Source organism: Colletotrichum aenigma, assembly GCF_013390185.1.
Source record: "Colletotrichum aenigma strain Cg56 chromosome Unknown KSG_Cg56_contig08, whole genome shotgun sequence".
NCBI classification, from domain to species: domain Eukaryota; kingdom Fungi; phylum Ascomycota; class Sordariomycetes; order Glomerellales; family Glomerellaceae; genus Colletotrichum; species Colletotrichum aenigma.
In genome coordinates this window covers 738,952-758,464 of record NW_023500914.1, presented here as the reverse complement: position 1 = coordinate 758,464, position 19,513 = coordinate 738,952, and the positions used below count along the sequence as shown (strand labels likewise).

The window sequence follows — 19,513 nt, the reverse complement described above, 5'->3', positions numbered from 1 at the left end:
GATATTACATACCTGTGAACGGGTCCCGAAACTCCAGAAGGTCCCTCTGCCCGTAGAACTCACCCGCAACTGTCAAGATCATATTAAGCGTGGCTCGCATGTTCATCCGCGCACGCAGCTGATCCGACATGTCTTCGTCGTCAGACTCGGCCTTCTCTGCTGCCTCAGCTGGCACGTCTGCCGCCGTCGTATCGAGCTGAGCAAGAAGGCGAGCTCTAGCCTCCTCCAACGTCTCAGCAGGTGCAGACTCTTCCGCCACCTCACCTTCGTCTACCTCGCCGTCTTCAGAAACATCCATCGGTTCAGACGTTTGATCGTCGTCGACCTCTCCGTCCTCAACCCCGCCTTGCTCAGCGGGCTTCTGAGGCTCAGCATCCTCCCCGTGCGTCTCCTCAGCGGGTGCCTTAGTCTCGCTGTCAGGAGCCGGCGCTTCCCCGTCCCTCTCCTCAACCTCCATCTCCCGCATCACGTCCTCGTCGTCCGAGCTCTCGTCAACGGCATCGTGCACCCCCAGATCCATCCCCTCCTCCTCCAACGCGTCCCGCAGCCGCGCCATGTCCGCCAGGCTCTGCATCATCAACACCGCCCGCCTCCCTAGGTCCCTGACCCACCCAATCTCCGCGTGGTTCAGCTCCCCGCGCTCCGGCAGCCGCGCCAGCAGCGCCCACAGCCACCGGCTCGTGCGCTCCCGCAGCTCGTACCCTCTCCTAAGGAACTTGCCGCCCAGCAGCACCCGGATAACCCGCAGCACGCCGTCCTTGTCCATCGACGCCACCTGCGCCGGCATCGGGTCCGACGTCCGCAGGCGCTGCGACCAGACGGAGAAGGTGGAGGACTTAGGGCCGAAGGCGCCGACGAAGTGGCCGTGGCTCTTGGGGAGGGCGGCGACGACGGAGGCGGGGGGTGTGGCGTGGAGGGTGCCGCGGAGGAAGTTGAAGCGCGCGAGGATGGAGGCGAAGTAGGCCTCGTGCAGGACAGCGGGGTCGTCTTCGTTGGGGTCGAAGTAGCCGTCGCCGCCGTTTTCTTCTTCCCACTCGCCCTCTTCATGTGTGCTTTTGTCGTTGGCCTCTTCCCAGTTTGCCGGGCGGGCCGTGTATGCGCCGTCGTGGTAGTATCCCCTGAAATCGCCCTGGCCCGAGGTGTAAATTTCGCGGTCCTCCTCTACGTCTTCTCCCTCTGCAGGCTCTTCCTCTCCGTCTTTGTTATTCTGGAGTTCTTTGGGCAGCTGTGGACCGATCGGGATCTTGGGTGCGACGAGGAGGTGCGGGATTCCGTTCGCTTGCGTCCTAGATACTCACCATCAGCATTCGGAACGCTAACTTTATACACGCAAGTTCAGCACGGAACAGAACTTTGAGCAGAGATAATGGAAAGCGACTCACCTTACGGACTTGAGATACGCCATCGCATCTCCGTCGTCTTCAAAGTCGAGCTCGGGGTCGACGGGGACGGTCGTCGCGCTCTCTGTGGCCGAGAAGACGTATTTCTGGCCCCATGTCGGATCAATGTGGGCGTTCTGGTGTTCGCGAGGCTTCTTGCTGCGTTTGGGAGCCCGGTCGGTGTCGGCGTCTGACGTGTCGCGGGATCGTTTGGAAGCCATCTTGGCTTGGGGAGTAGTTGCTGGGAGGGAGGTTGTCTCTTGGGAGTTGAAGTCGCGAAATTTCGTGATCGGGAGCTCAGGTCAGTGACGATGAAATGGCTAGCGCGTCCACGTCCCAGGAACTTTTTAGTGGGGCGGTTTAGCCTTATTTAGTGGGTCCCACGCCGTTGAGGCCGCTCACCGAGCCCGTTTGACTTCACCGGGGCCGCTCCCAGCTCCGACAGCGGTTTACAAGTCACCACCGATGCTGGAAGAATACAAAGTTTCTCTAATTATCCTTGTCTGTCTTCAGCTCAGCTATGAATCTATTCTGACCCGTGTGAGTGTGCTGACTGATGCCAAGGATCATTCGGACGAGCTTCGTAGCTCCTACATTAACTTAGACGGCGCAAGAATCCTAATGAAAGGTATTGACATTTCATGAGCCCAACCATTTCATGATAATCATGCTCAATTGAACTTCTCATATATCTTCCTGGATTCATGGCTCCTCTTGGGGCCTCAGGTCTTTGTGGTCAAACTGCTACAACAGCATGAACAAGACGAGAAGCTCGATAAGTACTGCTTTTTGACATCTGTATTGCTCCCAAACAACTTGGCAGCTTTTATCCCGTATAATTAAGTACGCTTTGCGTTTCATTTCATAGGAAGTCGTAGGCTAGAGCTCAGATTATAAGTCGTGAGGAATAAAACGCAAACTAAATAACCGCTTTAAATTGAGAGAAAGATCACACTGGATGCCATTGTCAACGTTAGCTCTCGTATCTGAGCGCTACTAACTATACAGATAATAGGATTTACCAGCTATAAAGCCATCTACGAGCTTGACTCTTCCTCTTTTTTTTTTTTTTTTTTTTTTCCGAATTTCTCGTTGATTTTTCACTCGTTCTCGAAGCGTTTTAATAGCCTATGCTTGAAATTGTCACCTGATGAAGCAGTGCACATTTTCTGGATACAATGTGATTATTTTCGAAAGATTAAGCTCTTTCGTCTTAATGATCGAATGAAGGAACTCATAAGTCCCTCCATTTCAATATACTGGCTTACATTTGTTTACAAAAACAAAAAAGAATTACGAAAATACTTAACTAACAGCTTTAACGCAGTACACTGCTAATCAATATGTCTGCTTGACTACAAACCTTGAAAATGGCATAAAGTCTCTGCTCTTGCGGCTTGAATCTCTTCATTTGGCCCTGCGATCCAGTCGATATAAAGCTATGCCCAGTGCAGCTTCTTCTAAAGAGAATGGAAGTATGTTAACATACGGAACATGGGCTGGTTCTGCTTACGATGTTACGGCGGAGCCTAAGTACTTCGGTAAGGTTAACGGTTTCCAATATAAAAGAGAAGCGACCGCCTAAGTTTTCTGTGCTGGAGTGACTACTGTATGCTTAATTGCTCTTATCGAAGACAACGACGACGATAGCAGTGAAGACGCTGATAACGACGATATAGGTAGAGAAGACGACGACGACGGCAGCGACGACGATGAAGACGACGGTAAAACATAGAATGGTACCACAGGAAGGATGGTCACTATAGCATAGGAAAAATAGGCGGCTCGAAAGAATATGAGTACATGTAGTAAATTAAGACGCGAAAGGGTTTGATGAGTGTTTGTGAGGCGATACGTCGACAGGATCTAGCTGGTCAACAGGCCAAATCAAAGATACCTAGAGTTGTTCACACGTAGTCTCTGAAGTATCGTGTGGCCCGAATTTTCAACCTGAATGATGAAAGTCATCTGATAAACGCAATCAAGTGAGCGCACCGTCGCATCAAGCATTTGAGAAAAGCGACCGCAGTAAATGCAGATTGTATCTCATGCAGACTGCGATTGGTCATGGTGCTAAATACTGAAGCTTCGGGTGAGAGGTCTGCCCTGGGCCGCCCCTTCCTTTCACCCCTCCTTCCCAACGGCTCTTTCCACCTCACCTCACCTTCACCTTTCACCCACATTCCATATCCTTCCATCCCGTCTTTGATAAAGGGGCCTTTCCTGCCTGCTGTCATCCGACGGTCGAGAGACATACCCTCCCACCTCTTCCGTCCCGCTTAGTCCAGCGGTCCGATTAAAGAATGGTAGAAAACCTCAAGAGACGTCTTGGTTGGATTTTCATAGGTTCTCGAACTGACGAGTTCGAGAACCGAACTTTTGACTCTTTTTCTTCTTCTGTCAAGAACGTCTGATGTGTACTTCCGAACGAAAAAATCCTGTACATGTAAGCTCACGGATCAAACCGTGCGATGCCCAAGGCTCGGTATTGAGCTGCAGAAGGGTGTCTCTGATGTCAGTGCAGGGGACCTAGCAGCTTCCCCACGAAAGCTCCTGCACCTCACCGACCCTTCACCGAATTTAATGTTAGTGAAGCACTACTATCACTGAAGTTCCATAGCTGTTTCCCCCGATTTTAATCATATTATTTTCTTTAACAACGCTTCAATTGGCAACAAACGCCCACCAGTAATTATATGATCCTTCGTGATAAGAGCAAAGAACTCGGTGCAAAAGGTCGCCACGACGTCCTGCAAATACAGAAAGGTCCCCAACTATCGCGCATCCAGAGCTAGCCCCGAACCCTGGTCCCAGCTCAGAACCACACCCACGCCAACCCGTCAACACCATCCAACCTTCTTCCCTCATCCACCACAATCGCCATCGCAACTGCAAACATGGCCACCGCACCCCAACAAACACCCTCTCAACCGCCCGCGCCGCCCGCAGACAATGAGCCCGTCTACGGCGGCCACACGCGGTTCGAGATCGAGCTCGAGGTATGTTGTCCCCTCTCTTCGCGCCCGCCCTCCATTATCGCGAACAGCACTGACCGTCGCGCCAACAGTTCGTCCAATCCCTCGCGAACCCGTACTACCTCAACCACCTAGCCACCCAAAAGCTGCTCACTCGCCCCGAGTTCGTCGCGTACCTCGCCTACCTGCAATATTGGACCCGTCCGCCTTACCTCAAGTACATCATGTACCCCGGCCCGACGCTCAAGCACCTCGAGCTGCTGCAGCAGGAGCAGTTCCGACAGGATATCATTAGTCCCGATCTCGTGTCGAGGCTGATTGAAGATGGCATGAAGGCGCCGGTGGAGTGGCACCGCAGCGAGGCTTGAGGCGTAGGACGAACGATGACAGAACTGGCCTGGATTCGCGCTGTTGAATCTCACGAAGGCGTTCTGGGGACGTCATACGGACCCTTACATGTCTTGGCACGCGGCAGGAACCAGGCGCATTGGATCTCAGCATTATTGGTGAATGGATGCGAGCCAGAGCTGGGGTCAAAACTACAGAGCCCTGAAGCGCCGCAGCCGCATGCTGTGGCCTACGCAAGGCGATTACTATCGCTGATTTTGGAAGCGCGCGAGAAGCATGCACATCAATGCCAATACAGACGTGGCGCACAGAGGTCAGACAGGTATATGGGAAATGGCGTCAAGCAGGTTGGCGACGGCCGGACGTCCAACATGGTTTTATTAAACCAGCTAGAGAGAGCAAGGCAGAAGACCCCTCGATACCCTCTCCCAGGCGCATTAATCGCGCCTCTAGTAAAGCAGATGAATATTCCCCAACGCCACGCAATGCCAAGTAATGTAGACCAACGACAACGCCCTCCTTAGTTCTCTCTCCATCTCGTTCCGCAAGTCATGCACTGTACTCTGTTAGCATATTTTCCTCCACTCTGCATGGCACCAACGGCGACGTACCTTGAAGAACGTAGTCATAGGCTCATCAGCAGACCGAATCTGGACCTGGAAGAAGGCCGCCTCCTCGCCGTTGCATCCATCCTTGGGGCACTGCGCGCGCGCCTTGTCGGCGTTGTCCCACTCGCCGGGACCGCCAAAGACGTCCTCACGCTCCTTGCGCTCAAATTCGCGGCGCGAGTAGATTGGCTCGGTGATGGCGTGCTCGAAGGGACAGGTGCGGCACTCGAGGCGGTTGCGGACGCCGGCGTAGGCGGAGACGGTCAGGATGTTTGCGCAGTTGGGGCAGACTGGCGAGACATAACGTTAGTCGGTGTCGTCGCGTAAAGGAGACGGGGGACTTACAGAGCAACATGTTGGCGGCTGGAGCTTTTCAGCGTATCAGGTGGGAGGTGTGGATAATGCGGCGGCTATGCTGCTGCTGTTGAGAGGAGTGCGAATGCGCAGCAAGCATGTCTCGGTGACTGTCGTGATCGTAGAAAATTCAGCGGGTCGAGATGCGACGGTGGGGGACGACGAAGTCACACCTCGGTCAAGACTCACCACCGAGAAAAGCTTGGCAGCCATCACTCACCTTAGGACCCGACCTTGACTGGACTCATCCCGCCGGATCCCGCCCAAATAAATCTCCGTGCCCCTCTATCCTTTCCATCGCTCCCCCGCCTTACCCGTCCCCTCGACAATTAGCGCCTACCGGCGGGGCACTCCAACCACTGTGAGCTGTTACAACGATCCTTTGTCCTCTGTAAGCCGCCGGCGGTTACGTACCACACCCGCTAAAAGAAGACAGCCTCCAGGGGTCGGTAGATCTCACTGCCACCTCCTGGGCCCGGGTCTTCCCAGCCAAACACCTCACGTCTCCCCCAATTACGTCCCCTTGACCCAGATCTGGGCCAACCACCACTGCCGAACACCTGTACCTTTGACGGGATATACATCTGCCTGGTCCAACTGTCTCGCCTTGCGTGCGCGCGAAATCTGCATCCTTTCGTTGGGCACATTTGCATTTCGCGATTTTCTTCCCATTGCGACGGGCAAATTACGTAGGCCTACCTTACCTTACACGAACGAACGAACGAACGCAACGCAGGAGCCCCTCCTCCTCCGACTTCACCGACAAACGAACCCAACTTTTACCCCACCAACCGAACCTACCTTTACCTTACCTGCACCCATCCCACTCCAGCACGGTGCCATTTCGAAACACATCTCTCCCCCGGAATCCCAACGACGTCAATACCTTCGCGAGGGCCGACTGATCATGGCGGGTGACAACGAGGAACACGAGGTAAGTCGCTCATGTCGCCAATCTGCCTGTTGCCCAAAAGATCAAGGAGGGGTAAACTGACATCGAACCCAACACAGGGCGCCTCCGTCAAGGAGATCCTCATCGAGGCCTGCCGCCGCAACAACACCGACCTCTTCAACGAAGTCGTCGCCGACATCAAGGACGAGGACGAGCTCTCCCGCATCCTCAACGAGACAACCACCGTCATGGGAAACCACCTCTACCACGAAGCCGCTTCGCGGGGTAACTGTACGCTGGAACCCATTCCAACCACTGCTCACTCGTTTCCAACCACAACACCCTTCCTCCACACACATCTACTCATTATCTGTCCATCCCACTAACACACCCGTCCTCCCGTAGACGAAATCATCGACCTCCTCCTCGACCAACCCAACTTCGAATGCGACCCCGTCAACCGCCTCGAGGGCGACACGCCCCTGCACACCGCCATCCGCTGGATCAACTCGGAACCCCCCGCCCAGCGCGAGTTCGGCAACGCCCTAGTCGACATGATGCTCGAGGCCGGCTCCAACCCGCGCGTCAAGAACAAGGGCGGCCTCACCGCTCTCCAGCTCGTCGACCCCCGCAACGCCGCCCTCCGCGACCTCATCCAGAAGCACGAGTACGCCTCCCTCAACGCCGGTGACTTCATCAACGTCGACTCCTCCGCCGCGGCCCCGAAGGGCAAGGCGCCCCCCGTGCCCAACCACGTGGCACCGCCCGTGCAGGACGACGAGAGCGACGACGACGCCGAGTTCAGCGGGAGCGACGACGAGGAGAGGGCCGAGTGGGAGCGCAGGCGGAAGGAGAGGGCTGCCAGGAGGGGCTGATGACGGCTGCTACGGCTACGATGGTTTGAGTGGATTTTCAGTTTTATTGCATTCCAGAGGACGAAGGGAAGACTTCCGGCATATCTTGCATTTGGAGAGGACGCGCTATCCCTCCGTCCGGGCGGGTATTCGGGGAGAAGAGAGAGAGAGAGATAGAGAACGCAAAGCTGTGAGATACAGGACGGGAAGTACAAACAAAACCAGATTCACGGGAGGAGTCAATTTCTTGGTACAAGTTGCGTAACGGAGTGGTTGGAGGGGAGAAACACATGTTAGACTAAGGTATCGTCGCCGTTTCGTCAACCCTCGAGGGAAGTCTTTTCGCAAAACAAAAAAATATCATAGACATTTCAAATGGTCCTCTGCTTGGGAGTGATGGAGAGTAGTCTAATGGCCACCGTGAGGTGCTTATACCGGTTTAGACGGGACCGGAAGAGAGTGTGAGATTACGTTATTACAGCAATTATCAAAGCATCGAGTCACTTTACTTGGAAGTCTTCTTCACTGGATTGGGACCAAGAAAAAAGTTGCTAGTTTCTGAGCGCCGTCAACGCAAGATGCAGAATAGTTCTGGATGCATGCGGCTGGATCGGAGCCGCTGTTCCAGTGCCACTGCGTCGGATACCGGACCCGAAAGCCAAAACCGACGTACCTGAGACTAAGTCTTCACCGGAAGACGCAACTACTTTCTCGAAGTTACAATCCAAAAGGTCAAATACCAATATCAAGGAAACAAATCGAAACATCCACAAAGCACCCAAACGTGAGTATACACTTGATCTATTGTTTGATACAGGGTATGAAAGTTCTAGGTACGTGGAGGAAAGAAATGTTCGCTGTTGTCATTGTCGACTCACACCCTCGAGTCCTATCTTTATCGTCTACTTCGTACTTCTCGTTCCACGGCTCGTGTTATCGTTCTAGGGTATCCCAATGCTTGAATCCAAAAGTAAAACATGACTCATTGCGCGGGTCCTGCCCGTCATGTTCGAAACGAAGAGAAAGGCCGCCAAATCGCTCAGATAGCCATCAGCAGAGCGGTTACAGCCGCTGCACAGACGGCCCATGCCGACTTGGACGCCACACCCGGAGCGGCGTTCTTCTCACTCTGCGACTCTATGTAGGAGAGGTTCTTAACCAGATCCAAGTTCTTCTGGCTCAAGTATCCGGCGCTCGCAAGCTCGAAAAGTTGGGGTCCCATGGTGCGAAGGATGTTGGTACTCCTCCCCGCCGGACAAAAGACGACCTCCCAGCCGCCGCCGGATGGGATAATGAAAGTGGATGTTTGGTCATCAAAGGCGAAACTGTAAGCGTCCGGACAAATTGATTTGGCATGCTTCGAGTACAACCCCGGCTTGCACTTGTTGGGGTCGTGCCACGATCCTATGCAACAGTCCTTATCCGAGTTGGTGGCGGCACATTGACTCTTGCACGGGCTAAAGTCGGGACGCATGATGTTGTCATCGGGGTAAGGGTAGACACCGTCACCAGGCTTCTCCGGTGGCATGGAAAGAAGGGGCCAAGGACACCAATCTCGAGCGCTATTATTCGTCTCGGTCGGTTCCCAGGGGACGGGGTAGGTGGAGTTGGTATAAACAGTACCACTCGCTGCGGTGTTTGACAGAAGGCCGGCCGTGGCGATGCAGGCACAATTGGTGAGGTTGGGCGGAATGTATGAGGTGTTGTCAGCGGGGATGTAATTGATGCCCACGGGGATGTTGTAGCCGTCGACGAGGGAGATGTCGTAAAAGGTCTGTCTCCCAGAAACGCCGCCAGCCAAGTTGAACTCGGCTAGTGTTGCAGGAACGGCGCCCTGTCCTCATTAGTATTTCACAGTGCCGCGCGAACCATGATCACTTACACTGAACTCGCAGTTAAGCTTTCCGAAGCAATCGCCCGTCGTGCAACCAGCCGACTCCCCATTGACAGTGCAATTGGTTCTTCCCCACGCTCGGCCTTGCCATGTCGGACCGACCCACAGGTCCCGGCTTTCACCCGCGGCAAGTTCGAAACCCCCGGTGCCGGGGCCGACGCCGTGCTGCGTTGTGATGCCTGGCCAGATCGGTTCTGAACATGTGTTTGTGATCTTCAAGGGTATCCTCCCGTTCCAATCCTCGGGTGGGCCTCGCCTGGCGGGGTTGTAACGCTTGTTCAGTGACAAGTAGTCGGTCTTGTAATTCGGATGTGTGCTTGGGAAGACGATGGCATTGGTGGTTGGGAGCTGCGACGCGAGGGCCAGCGCAACGAAGATGTTCCGGCTGGATGTCGTTGAGCGCCCGTCGCCTTTCCTCGACCTCGACGGCACCTGTCTCATTGTCTGCGTATCGGTCGTCTGCGGTCGAATACCCAGACAGTTCAAACAAAGAAGGATGATTGCAAGAATCAACAGCGGTATCGATTCGTGACTTGCAAGAGTGAAGGTGTGGTCTATGCTGGGATGGTGCAACAGTTCATGGTTCAGAGGCCCCAAGCTTCCATGGTCCGGCGAGACGACGATCGGGCAAAGATATACGGGCGGCTTCTGCGAGGTGGTGATTTGGTGCCGCAAATAGCTCGCAACGGACCTGCGCCGAGTGACGTACAGCGTGTCGTCGAAAGAACGAATGGAAGCAAGGGGCGGCGAGGCCCCAAGAGGTGATCGGCCTGCTTGATCCAGGGCCAATACCTGATTATCCCTGTCGACGCGATATAGCGTCAGAGGGTGCCGGGTCGGAGCTGCAGGTTGGTTGGACGGATGACACAGGAACTGGGTCGTAGGGCAGAAGGTAAAAAGACTGTTTCAGGCGCTTAAAGAGGGTGTTCGTGGAGCTAGCGATGCAGAGAGGCGGATAGGGTGTTTAGAGGTTCGCACGCTCGTTGTTGAAGATGGAAATGGTTCTGTCCGCCGTTCTCACGTTCTCGACACACGCGATGGAAAGGGGGGCGCTAGAGAGCCGCTGCCTCCAACAGCAGCCGATGGGGAGCACCAACCCATCCCATCGTCGCCTGCCCGCCGGCGCTTGTCGACGTTGCAGTTGCAGGGCCGGACCTTGGGTCGAACCTCTCAGCGGTTCATGTTCAGACGATGACGCAGGTGCAACTGGCTGCCCAGTTTCCCGTTGGAACTGCAGGGTCCATTTCGGGTAGTCAACGACCGGGGCCTTCCCTGCTTGGCTTATTGCCCCGCGCCGTTCTGGTCTCAGCTCCACCTGCAAGCTGATGTGGCTGTGCCCAAGATTGTTAGAAGCGGTCAGCACGACAAGTACTGCTTTGCCGCCGGACTGTGGGACTGTACCTTGCCATGAGCTGTCCTCTATCTCTCACACAGCCTCAGTATCGTTGCTCTTTTGCCGTCATCATATCACTTTAGATGCCATTGAGAATGTCAAGGGCCAACATGGGGAACGTTGACTCACCACGTGGTGGCAGAGTGAAGCCCGCAGAGTCGTGCCGGGCATCGTAGCTTGTTTCTTGGCCAAAATCTGGCGTTGACTTCGACCCTGCATCGACCCGGCGATATCTTCAGGCTCACAGACAGGAAAATAACCTTGCACGTCCCAGACGGGCAGCTATTGCAACCTTCTTGGTCTTCAATAAACTTGATTTGTCCCATGCTGGGAATGTCGTGCGTCTACAGTGGACTACAGGCCATCATCTTTCAGTGTCGTAATAAAAGCCTCCCAGAGTCCAGTCCTCATCTCCAGTAGTGAGTCCTGGGAGGTCTCTTCGTAAGATATATACTCCTGGCCATTATTAGCCTCGGCTGTCCTTTCTGCTCCTTCACCTTTTCGAGGTATCATCCGAGTGTATGGAAACGAAATGCCCAACGCAAGCCGGCAAACAGATTATCATTCTTCTCCCCCCAAACTCCGCCAGTTTTACCTGAAGCGCGCTCTGCAGCGGCCCATGACCTCGCCTTGGCAAACCAGTTCTGCGCTGAACTCGGATCCGTCAAGAGTCAGGTAAATGTCAAAGTAGACACGGTAGAATGTGCCTTGTGGTGTGTCCATCCTCTCGAAGTCCTTCTCGAGGTTCTTGCGCGAAAGATCAGAGGTCAGAGTGACGACTTCCTTGATACCTATCATGGGGTTAGCGAGTGCTGGGTCGGATTGTGAAGGGAATACAATTACGAGGATCCTTGGTGTATTCGGGGCAAACATCGTCGTCGCAGGCGTAGAGGATATCCTCGTACATGAGGGTAGCACCAGGGGCGACCTGTCTGAAGAAGGAAACCTTGACAGGCTCGCCAATCTTGACCTTCTGGCCCTTTTGCACGAAAATCTGTCTGGTGAACTTGCAACGGTCCTTGCCGTCGAGGGATGGCACGCGGTAGGCCTCGGGATGGTAGCCCTCCTTGAAGGGCTGGAGAGTGGCCATGAGGTAGTGACGACGAGCAACACGGTGGGTGACGACGCGCTCCGTGATACCGGCAGTAACGGCACCCTTGACGATAGCAGCGACAGAGTCCATGGGACGCACCACCTTCGACTGGAATTGAGGAGGAACGTGGAGCTTGATCTGCTGGAAGAGGTACTCGGAGGCACCAAAACCTCCAACAACAAGAATGTTCTGCAGAGTGCGGTTCTGAGCCTGGATGGCAATGATCTGGTTTCTGACGAGTTCCAGAATGCGGTTTACGACAGGCTCGAAGCACTGCAGAATCTCCTCGTTTGTGAAGGTCATGTAACCTTCCTCAATACCAGCCTCGGGGAATTCGGCCTCGATACCGACATCAACAGCCCACTTCTGACCGTTATTACGGAAGTCGGCCTTGATGCGGTTCTCGAAATCCATGATGCACTTGGCGTACACACGGCCGGCCGTCTTGGATCCGTCGGGCAGCTTCATCTTGCGGATCTTGGTGCGCAGAATGTTGCTGAAGTTACGGTTGAGCGCTGTTGAACCGCAAGAGTCACCAGATCCAGCCGTGCACTCGGCCACCGTAAAGGGGTTCTCATCCTCGACTTCGTAGGCAATCAAATCGACTGTACCACCACCGCAATCGACAATCAGGACGGCGTCGTGAACCTTCAAGTTAAGAAGGCCAGTCTTGGAGCAGAAGATTGCCGCCGCCTCGGGCTCGGAAACCAGGGTCAGGCGGTTGTCGTTCTCGTCTCGGAGGAAACCGGCCTGAATGGCAGCGGCTCTGGTGGCGGCCTTGCCAGCATCGTTCCAAATAGCAGGCACTGTCAGGTAGTACCGAATGTTTCTCTCCTCACGGTTAAACACTTCACCCAACGTCTTCTGCAGCGCCGAGCGCATGGCCTGGCGGAGCTTGAAGAGGTAGTCGGCCGCAACATCGATTTCGGACTTGCCAGGAGGCAGAGGAGGCAGGTTGATGGGGTCGATATATGTGTTGCCGGAAAGCATCAGCTGCAGCTTGAACCATTCCACCTTTTGCACACCGGGTTTCGGGTACCCAGTAGGCGCGAGGGCATCCGCAATATCGGGACCCCATCCGACAACCTTCTGGTACTGATCGTAGTAGAGGACCGTGGGAATCTAGGTCGAGTTTTGTCAGCTGCGATTGAACGCACCAATTCAGTGCCTCCTCGGTCGAACCTTTTGCTTTGTGTATGATCCGGCGCCGGGCCATTCCGTAATAATATCCTCCTTAGCCTCGTTGTTCGTGGCGAAAGCGAAAGCCACACCGGAAAACGTTGTACCCTGTCAGTCATGTCAGCAAGCCCGGTCACCCCCGCACTTCTCTCCGATGTCCACGTACGAAATCGATACCGACTATCAGCTGAGCCTTGCTCCTGCTGTTGCCCTCAACCTCGGCCGCGCTGCCGCCTCTCTGATATTGCGCCATAGGGCCTCCGGGAGGGCCAGGAGGACCCGGGGGAGGGTAGCCACCGCCGCCACCGCCGTACTGAGGAGGACCACCCATGGGATGTCCTTGGCCGCCGACAGGAGGGAGCTGAGGGGGGTATCCGGCGACCGGAGCGCCGGTGTTGATGGGAGGGGGACCGCCGACCATTTGGCTAGGCGGGGTTCTCGTCGGGCCTTGGTTCGTCAACGGGCTTGTGCGGCCGATGGGAGGAGGGCCGCCTTGGGGGTAGTTTGCCGAATAACTCGGTGGTCGATTCCCGGCGCCTGGGTGATTCATAGGAGCGATGGAGGCGGAAGAGGTCGAGGCGATCGAGCCAGGACGAACGGGGATCTGCTGCGGTATTTGAGGGGCGCCGGACGGGTGGCCTTGGGGAGGAGGGGTCGGGCTTGGGGTCTGGTTCGGGTCTGGCGTCTGGATGCTGGCAGTTGACTTGCGTTTACCGAAACCAAAGCCTTTCAGGCGGGAATTGGAAAAGCTCATAAGGGAAGTGGTATGGAGGAGGGAAGAAGAGGAGGGAAGAGGGGAGAGGAAAAGGGACTCGGGCCTCAGGTGGGCAGGACAAGCAGAGGGTATATCGATTCGGTTTGGGTTGCAGCCGTGTGGTGGTGGTCTCGCCGGGCTGGTCCTGGGCGCAGGCTTGGGCTTTAGACCTTGGGCTTAGGACTCCTCCAGAGGTGGGCGCTGCTGCTGCTGCCGCCGGTGCTTGTGCTGTGCTGTGCTTTTGCTTCTGGGGACGGGACAGGACAGGACAGGATGGGCAGGACAAGACAAGTAAGGTAAGGATGGGATGGAGCAGGCAGTAGGCTGGGGGGAGGGGGTGGTGGTCAAGTCGCAGTCAAGTCACGGCGCGCCGTGTGGACGGATAGTGAGAGACGGGAAACAGACGGGAGTCGGGAGCGAGAGTCAGGCAGTGGGTGAAAGCCAGGACGACGGACGGGCCTCTGTAGGTAGCTCAGGACCTGTCCTTCTCTCTTCCTTTCCGTCTGTCACTTTGTTTCTGTCTCTCTCTGTCTCTCTCCCAGGTGGTGGCAGTCTGCAATTCCGGACTCTCTGCACTAGGCACACACAGTTCGGCGGGCTGTGACGGTATGGTTCTGGGGGCTGTTTGACAGGACTGATCGGATGGACCAGACGAGAACGTGTGGGAAAGAGTGAGGAGTGAGAAAATAGAATGTGCACTGGGCCGGGCTGGACTGGATCGGACTGGTGGGCTGGGAATTGGGAATGGGGGACCCGTGGTGAGCAAGCAGCAGCGTGAGGAGTGCGAGGTGGACGCAACGCAACGCAGACGCAGCGACGGAACGAGGATGGGGGGTGGAGGGGGTGGGCCGTACTCGTGGGCCGTGTGCTGCTTTTTTCTCTCGCTTCCCTGGCGGGGTGGGAAGGAGCGAGGGGGAGCGACGAGGGCGTGGGCTGTGGAAGGGAAGCCGAAGTAAGTGTGGCACCGTAAGGCCAAGGCAAGGCAAGGAAGGTGGACGACGTGGGCCGGCGCTTGTTGCTTTCGCTTTTGTGAATGAATTCTCCTCCGTTTCTGGGGATGATGCAGGTGGTGCAGAGAGCGGTGCGACAGACAGCGAACGACTTCAATGGAGCCGTATTGTCCAAGAAGAATGTACCCAGGTAGTTGTATGAAGTGCATGCAAGAGAATTGACTGACGGTGGACGGCGGACGGTGGTACGAAGAGATCGAGTAGGTAGGTACCTTACGAATAGCGAAAGCAGAAGGCGGGATGGGACGACCGGGATGTGTGAAGTTTTGGTTTGGGAGAGGTGGAGGAGGCAAAGCGAGGTCACTGGACGGAGGAATACCTCTGCACGTATTCGACCTCTTTGCAACAAGGTGGACGGAATACCTAGCTTTTGTTGCCGTAAATAACTGCAGAGTAATGCTATGCACAAGACGTGATGGTGGTTCCCGACAACGGACAAGATTGCCGCTGGGGATCGAGGATCGGGCTGGAGGAGGATGCTGACGATGATGATGATGATGATGTTACCGTTGGCCGTTGCTGCTTGCTGGTGTTGGTGTTGGTGAGGCACCACCTTTTCAGTACCTTGGTATGTTTGTACCTCAATCCATAGTGGAGAGGGAGAGGCAATACGAGATTCTGGAGCGAGTATTGGGGACCGTCAAGACGGATAAACGGACAGAACACTGTGAAATCAAAACTGAGGAACCGCTTGCATTGTTTCTCGGTCTGTTTTACCTCTGCCTGCCCTGCCTGCCTCTACTTCTTGCTTCCCGTGCTTCGTTTCTGTGTCCCGTCGTGTTTTGCAGCGTGAGCGCTGTGCTCTCTGCTGCCGGTGCACCTCCAGCTGCTGGAGTCGTCCATGGTGCTGAGCTGCCCTGTGCTCCCTCAGTGTCCGCGATAGGTGGCGGGGTGGGGTAGCCGTAGGACACCGCAAGTATCTCACCGCATGCTTCTGCATGGACTCTACCTGCCTGCCTTACCTACCTACATCCCACCTGCCGCCTGGCCTGGTAGGGTGGCTGGACTGGCGCCAGCAGCTGACGGCACTAAAACGAGCCAGCGGGTGCGCCTGGTGGAGGAACCACTCCCACGACTTACCCCGGCTCGTTTCTGGGCAGTGTAAGGCTGAGCGACGCCGCCGCCGCCTGCCACTGGATTGGGCTCGCGACAATTAAAACTGGCTTTCTGGCTGCAGCCTGCAGCGTGAGAGTCCCGTCTTTGGGTACCTACCACCAAACGCAAGGTACGTACGTTGGTACGCGTGAGGTACTTACTTCCCTTCTCACCTTGGTCGTCAGCAAGCACCGTTCGTACGTTCGTAGGACTCTGCTTGTTGCCCTGCGCCGAGCAGTCGACAGATTCTACGCCGGATTACACCCAGGACTTGAGCGGTCAGACAGCTGCATTGGTTTCGTCCAGTCTCTATCGCCGTTGTCCTGTCAGTGAACCTGCTGCGTCCCTCTATCTACACCAGACACCTGTCTTGAGACTGCGTCTTTGGTGCCTGTATCAGACGCGGCAGACATTGGACGGCGTCTGTGGTGGGGGAGGGACGGCTTTCCTGTATCGCCCAATACGGCGCCGACTGGGCGACGGGCCGAGCAAAGCATCTGAGTCGTAGTAATCGTCTCATCTCGCTTTCCCGAGAAGTTGAAAGAAGTTTACCAAGTACCGAATGGGCAGACAGGAACTCTCTCCCCCCCAGGGAGGCTTAGAGTTGTCGTTGATGACATTCAGGAACAAGACAATTTCGATGCCTAGAAACTCAACCTTGTCCTCTCGTCGGACATGTCTGACAGCTGACAGAGTGCAACGACGGCAAAAAGGAAGGACAGGGACGCGGAGATCCTGCTGCGACTCTCGTGGAGACGACACACGGGGTTCCCGGGACGCTGGATGCGCCCTTTTGTCAGCAACCAGCTTAAGGTTGAGTTAAGGATTTCAGGGCAGGGAATTGTGTTGTCCATCCCGCGAAGATGCGGCAGACCCTTGTTTATCAGCGTGCCGTGGCAGCCTTCCTCCTCACTTTCCGTATCCTATTCAAGACACCTCGCGGAATCTCAGCAGCGGCTGCGGTTCTGCCGACAAACTACTGCAAGCCCTCGGCTGTCTGAACTGGCTTGTTGGCCAAGAGGGCCGTGCACGCATCATTGCGCAGCAAGAGGAAGAATACGGCCACAATTGACGCCCAACGCGACCTTGCTATGCAGGTTGGGAAAGATTCATGATTTTGACCATCATTCCATTAGCAAAGAATTAAGCATCCGTCTCGTGGGACCCCGTCTTGGTTTCGTCTATCCCGGCCGCGAGCCGAGTTGCGATGCCAGCCCGCCGGACCCTTGACGGCCAAAGTATCTTTGCATGCTGGACCTGCTGTGGAATACGCGCGACAGAAACAGACCTAGCGTGGCTCGGCACGGTCTCACAGGTTCTGTGTGGCCCTGGGATGCAGGACTTTCTGTAGGACTTTTCCTCCTTCTTGGTTGTACCGCTGAAGTACCTCTTTTCAGGATTCCATGAGGAAGAAACCCACCACATGCAGTCTACCGCCGCCACCAGCAACATCAGGCTTCCCGACTCCTTCAGCTTGAAGCAGCCGTGAAAGTCAATCATGGAATCCCTCATGAATAGGGCGGTCACTGGTCCACCCTTCTTTCTCTCCCTCGAGTGTTTGATCAAAATCGTGGCACAATCGCCGTCTCCTTTCGATCGACAGGGCGAACCGGTCCTTTGTCCTGGGATTTGGGCTTCGGGAGGGGTGCAGTTGGCTTGTTGGGCGGTGTGCCTTTTTTTCCTTATCTTAATTTGATCTTAAACGCCGTATTCCATCCAGCCATCTCCTTCAATTTCTTCGTTGATTCGTGCTTACCCCGCCAGATTAGGTTCGAATCACATTGAGCACTGGCGTGAGCCCCTCTTTCCCCATGTGTTTCTTATGTAATATCCTCGGCGACAACTTCCGAGCCACAGAAATCTCTTCGAGCCGTCGTTCGAAGATGCCGTCTCGTCCGCTCCCAACAACATTCTGACTTGAGAAGAAAGGCATTCACACACAGCAGCTGGGGAGAGCGCACCCGGACTGGTAGTCCTGCAATTCAACTGTTCCACAGAATGCTGATGCGCATCTCCCAGCTGCCTTAGCAAAGTGGGGCAAAGGATTCAGTCATGTCATCCAAGCTCCAGGCCTTGCATCCCTCGCCAACAAGCAGTAAACCAACGAAAAACTCAAGCTGTTCGTTCTGAGCTTTCCATGCCGGTAATGCAAAAGGAAGACGCCGGCTGCAGTCGCCAATGGCCACCGCTTGCTGATTAGTCGGGTGTCGAGAGTGTCCAGTCCATCCACAAGCAGTTTGATATTCCGCAGAGAAAGCCTCGCCGACGTCCATGTTGGCTCCGTTCTGCCAACGCCAATGGCCAAATCGGCCTGGCGTACCTGCCTTAGGATTCAGAAACAGCGAAACATCATTGACGCAGGCTTCCCGTCGCCTGCCAAAGAACGGTGGACAATACAATCCCGTTCCACACTGGCAACCCAGGCGCGGTGAGGCGTAGCACAAAAGCCATGCTGAGCCCCGGAGACATCTGATAGGCTCGACAGGGGAGCCCTTACAAGTTACTGCCTTCGTCTCTCTGATCGGCCTCTGCAGCTCAGCCGCACTGTTTTTGGGTTCACTCCAGCGTCCCCGTACCCGTCCAGTCTCCGTCCCCCGACCGGTCGGAATCCTGCCAGTCTATCAGCCAGCCCGCTTCGCTCCTCCTCTCATTCGCGAGCTCGCTTGTGGCTCTTGTCAGCGCCAAAGCCAGAGTTTTTCGGTTCGAGGCTTCCCGCTTTCCAAGACATCCCGCCGCCCCGGAGCGGTGTTGTCCCGTCAATACCCCCGGGAACATGCCCGCCGTTTTGCAGTACCGACAGGCGGCCAAGGCGGAGCACCCCCCGTGCGTTGGTTGTCTCGATTTTCACCCATCACACCGACACCCGAGAGCACAGGCTGGTGTAATGCGCAAGCACCCCCTCTCGGCCGAGCGTTTCCTTCGTAGCTCGGTAACCCGCGGCGCCGCTTGTTTTCTTCATCCTGTCGTGGGCTCCGTGACCGGCTTCATCGGTGTTCTGTTGGCCAGGGACCCCACGCATGGGAGACAGCGCCTGCGGTTCTCCGCTACGACGTCGATACGATAAACTCGCGAGAGCCGATGCACCGCCCCTTCTGAACCCCGTCCGCTTTGTGGGGCCTCTCTGGCTCGGAGCTGCTCCAAAGCTCCGGATTGGCCCCGGCGACGTCCGAGTCCCTTGCCATGGAACATGGAAGATTGTGGGTTCATACCGTCCGCGTGGACAGAGCCACTCCCGCCGCGTCGGTTGACTTGGATGGCCGGCAACGTTGGCTGACGTGCTCGTTGCGTGGCTTCGGTGCCCCGGAAGTTCTGTGCCGGGCGGTGAATCTTGACGCCGTCGCGAACGGAGACGACGAGGACGAACCCGATTTCATTTGTAACCGCGCGTGCAGGTCTCCAAGTCTTGAAAACGTAACATTCAACACATCACGAGAGATCTCCAGCTTATCCTCTCATGCTGCGATGCAGCTATTTCATTGGCCCGCGTCCCTGTTCCCATGAGTGTCGAGCCAGACGTCACATCTCTCGTCTCAAAAGGCACTCAATAGTTATCTCTTTTGTGAGAAGCAGACGACATTGAAGGGGTCAATCAGCGTGCCATAGGACTTCTTCTCGCACCCGAATGCGCATGCCAGACGCACGCAGTGTTTCCCCCGTTGACAGGAATGTGCAAGTGCAATCGCCC

General features: G+C 55.7%; 6 protein-coding genes across 6 annotated transcripts; 2 read left to right on the top strand and 4 right to left on the bottom strand.

Annotated features, from left to right (window-relative positions):
- Nucleotides 1–4: 4 nt before the first annotated feature.
- CGCA056_v011768 (uncharacterized protein) lies at nucleotides 5–1,600 on the bottom strand (the record flags this gene model as incomplete). The annotated part of the gene is made up of 2 exons (XM_037327014.1): nucleotides 5–1,286; nucleotides 1,383–1,600. 2 exons carry the CDS (start codon nucleotides 1,598–1,600, stop codon nucleotides 5–7), a joined length of 1,500 nt encoding a protein of 499 aa, XP_037173734.1.
- A 2,676-nt stretch (nucleotides 1,601–4,276) lies between these two features.
- soh1 (Mediator of RNA polymerase II transcription subunit 31) lies at nucleotides 4,277–4,722 on the top strand (the record flags this gene model as incomplete). Its single annotated transcript, XM_037327013.1, has 2 exons — nucleotides 4,277–4,378; nucleotides 4,447–4,722. 2 exons carry the CDS (start codon nucleotides 4,277–4,279, stop codon nucleotides 4,720–4,722), a joined length of 378 nt encoding a protein of 125 aa, XP_037173730.1.
- A 500-nt stretch (nucleotides 4,723–5,222) lies between these two features.
- Nucleotides 5,223–5,665, bottom strand: RPC11 (DNA-directed RNA polymerase III subunit RPC10; the record flags this gene model as incomplete). Its single annotated transcript, XM_037327012.1, has 3 exons — nucleotides 5,223–5,258; nucleotides 5,314–5,600; nucleotides 5,656–5,665. 3 exons carry the CDS (start codon nucleotides 5,663–5,665, stop codon nucleotides 5,223–5,225), a joined length of 333 nt encoding a protein of 110 aa, XP_037173729.1.
- Nucleotides 5,666–6,571: 906 nt separating this feature from the next.
- CGCA056_v011765 (Ankyrin repeat-containing protein) lies at nucleotides 6,572–7,431 on the top strand (the record flags this gene model as incomplete). The annotated part of the gene is made up of 3 exons (XM_037327011.1): nucleotides 6,572–6,598; nucleotides 6,676–6,847; nucleotides 6,962–7,431. The coding sequence occupies 3 exons, from the start codon at nucleotides 6,572–6,574 to the stop codon at nucleotides 7,429–7,431; spliced, it is 669 nt and encodes a 222-aa protein (XP_037174158.1).
- A 1,018-nt stretch (nucleotides 7,432–8,449) lies between these two features.
- CGCA056_v011764 (Pathogenesis-related protein 5) lies at nucleotides 8,450–9,745 on the bottom strand (the record flags this gene model as incomplete). Its single annotated transcript, XM_037327010.1, has 2 exons — nucleotides 8,450–9,244; nucleotides 9,293–9,745. 2 exons carry the CDS (start codon nucleotides 9,743–9,745, stop codon nucleotides 8,450–8,452), a joined length of 1,248 nt encoding a protein of 415 aa, XP_037173728.1.
- A 1,543-nt stretch (nucleotides 9,746–11,288) lies between these two features.
- Nucleotides 11,289–13,723, bottom strand: HSPA12A-1 (Heat shock 70 kDa protein 12A; the record flags this gene model as incomplete). Its single annotated transcript, XM_037327009.1, has 4 exons — nucleotides 11,289–11,488; nucleotides 11,541–12,912; nucleotides 12,973–13,077; nucleotides 13,136–13,723. The coding sequence occupies 4 exons, from the start codon at nucleotides 13,721–13,723 to the stop codon at nucleotides 11,289–11,291; spliced, it is 2,265 nt and encodes a 754-aa protein (XP_037174164.1).
- Between the last annotated feature and the right edge of the window lie 5,790 nt (nucleotides 13,724–19,513).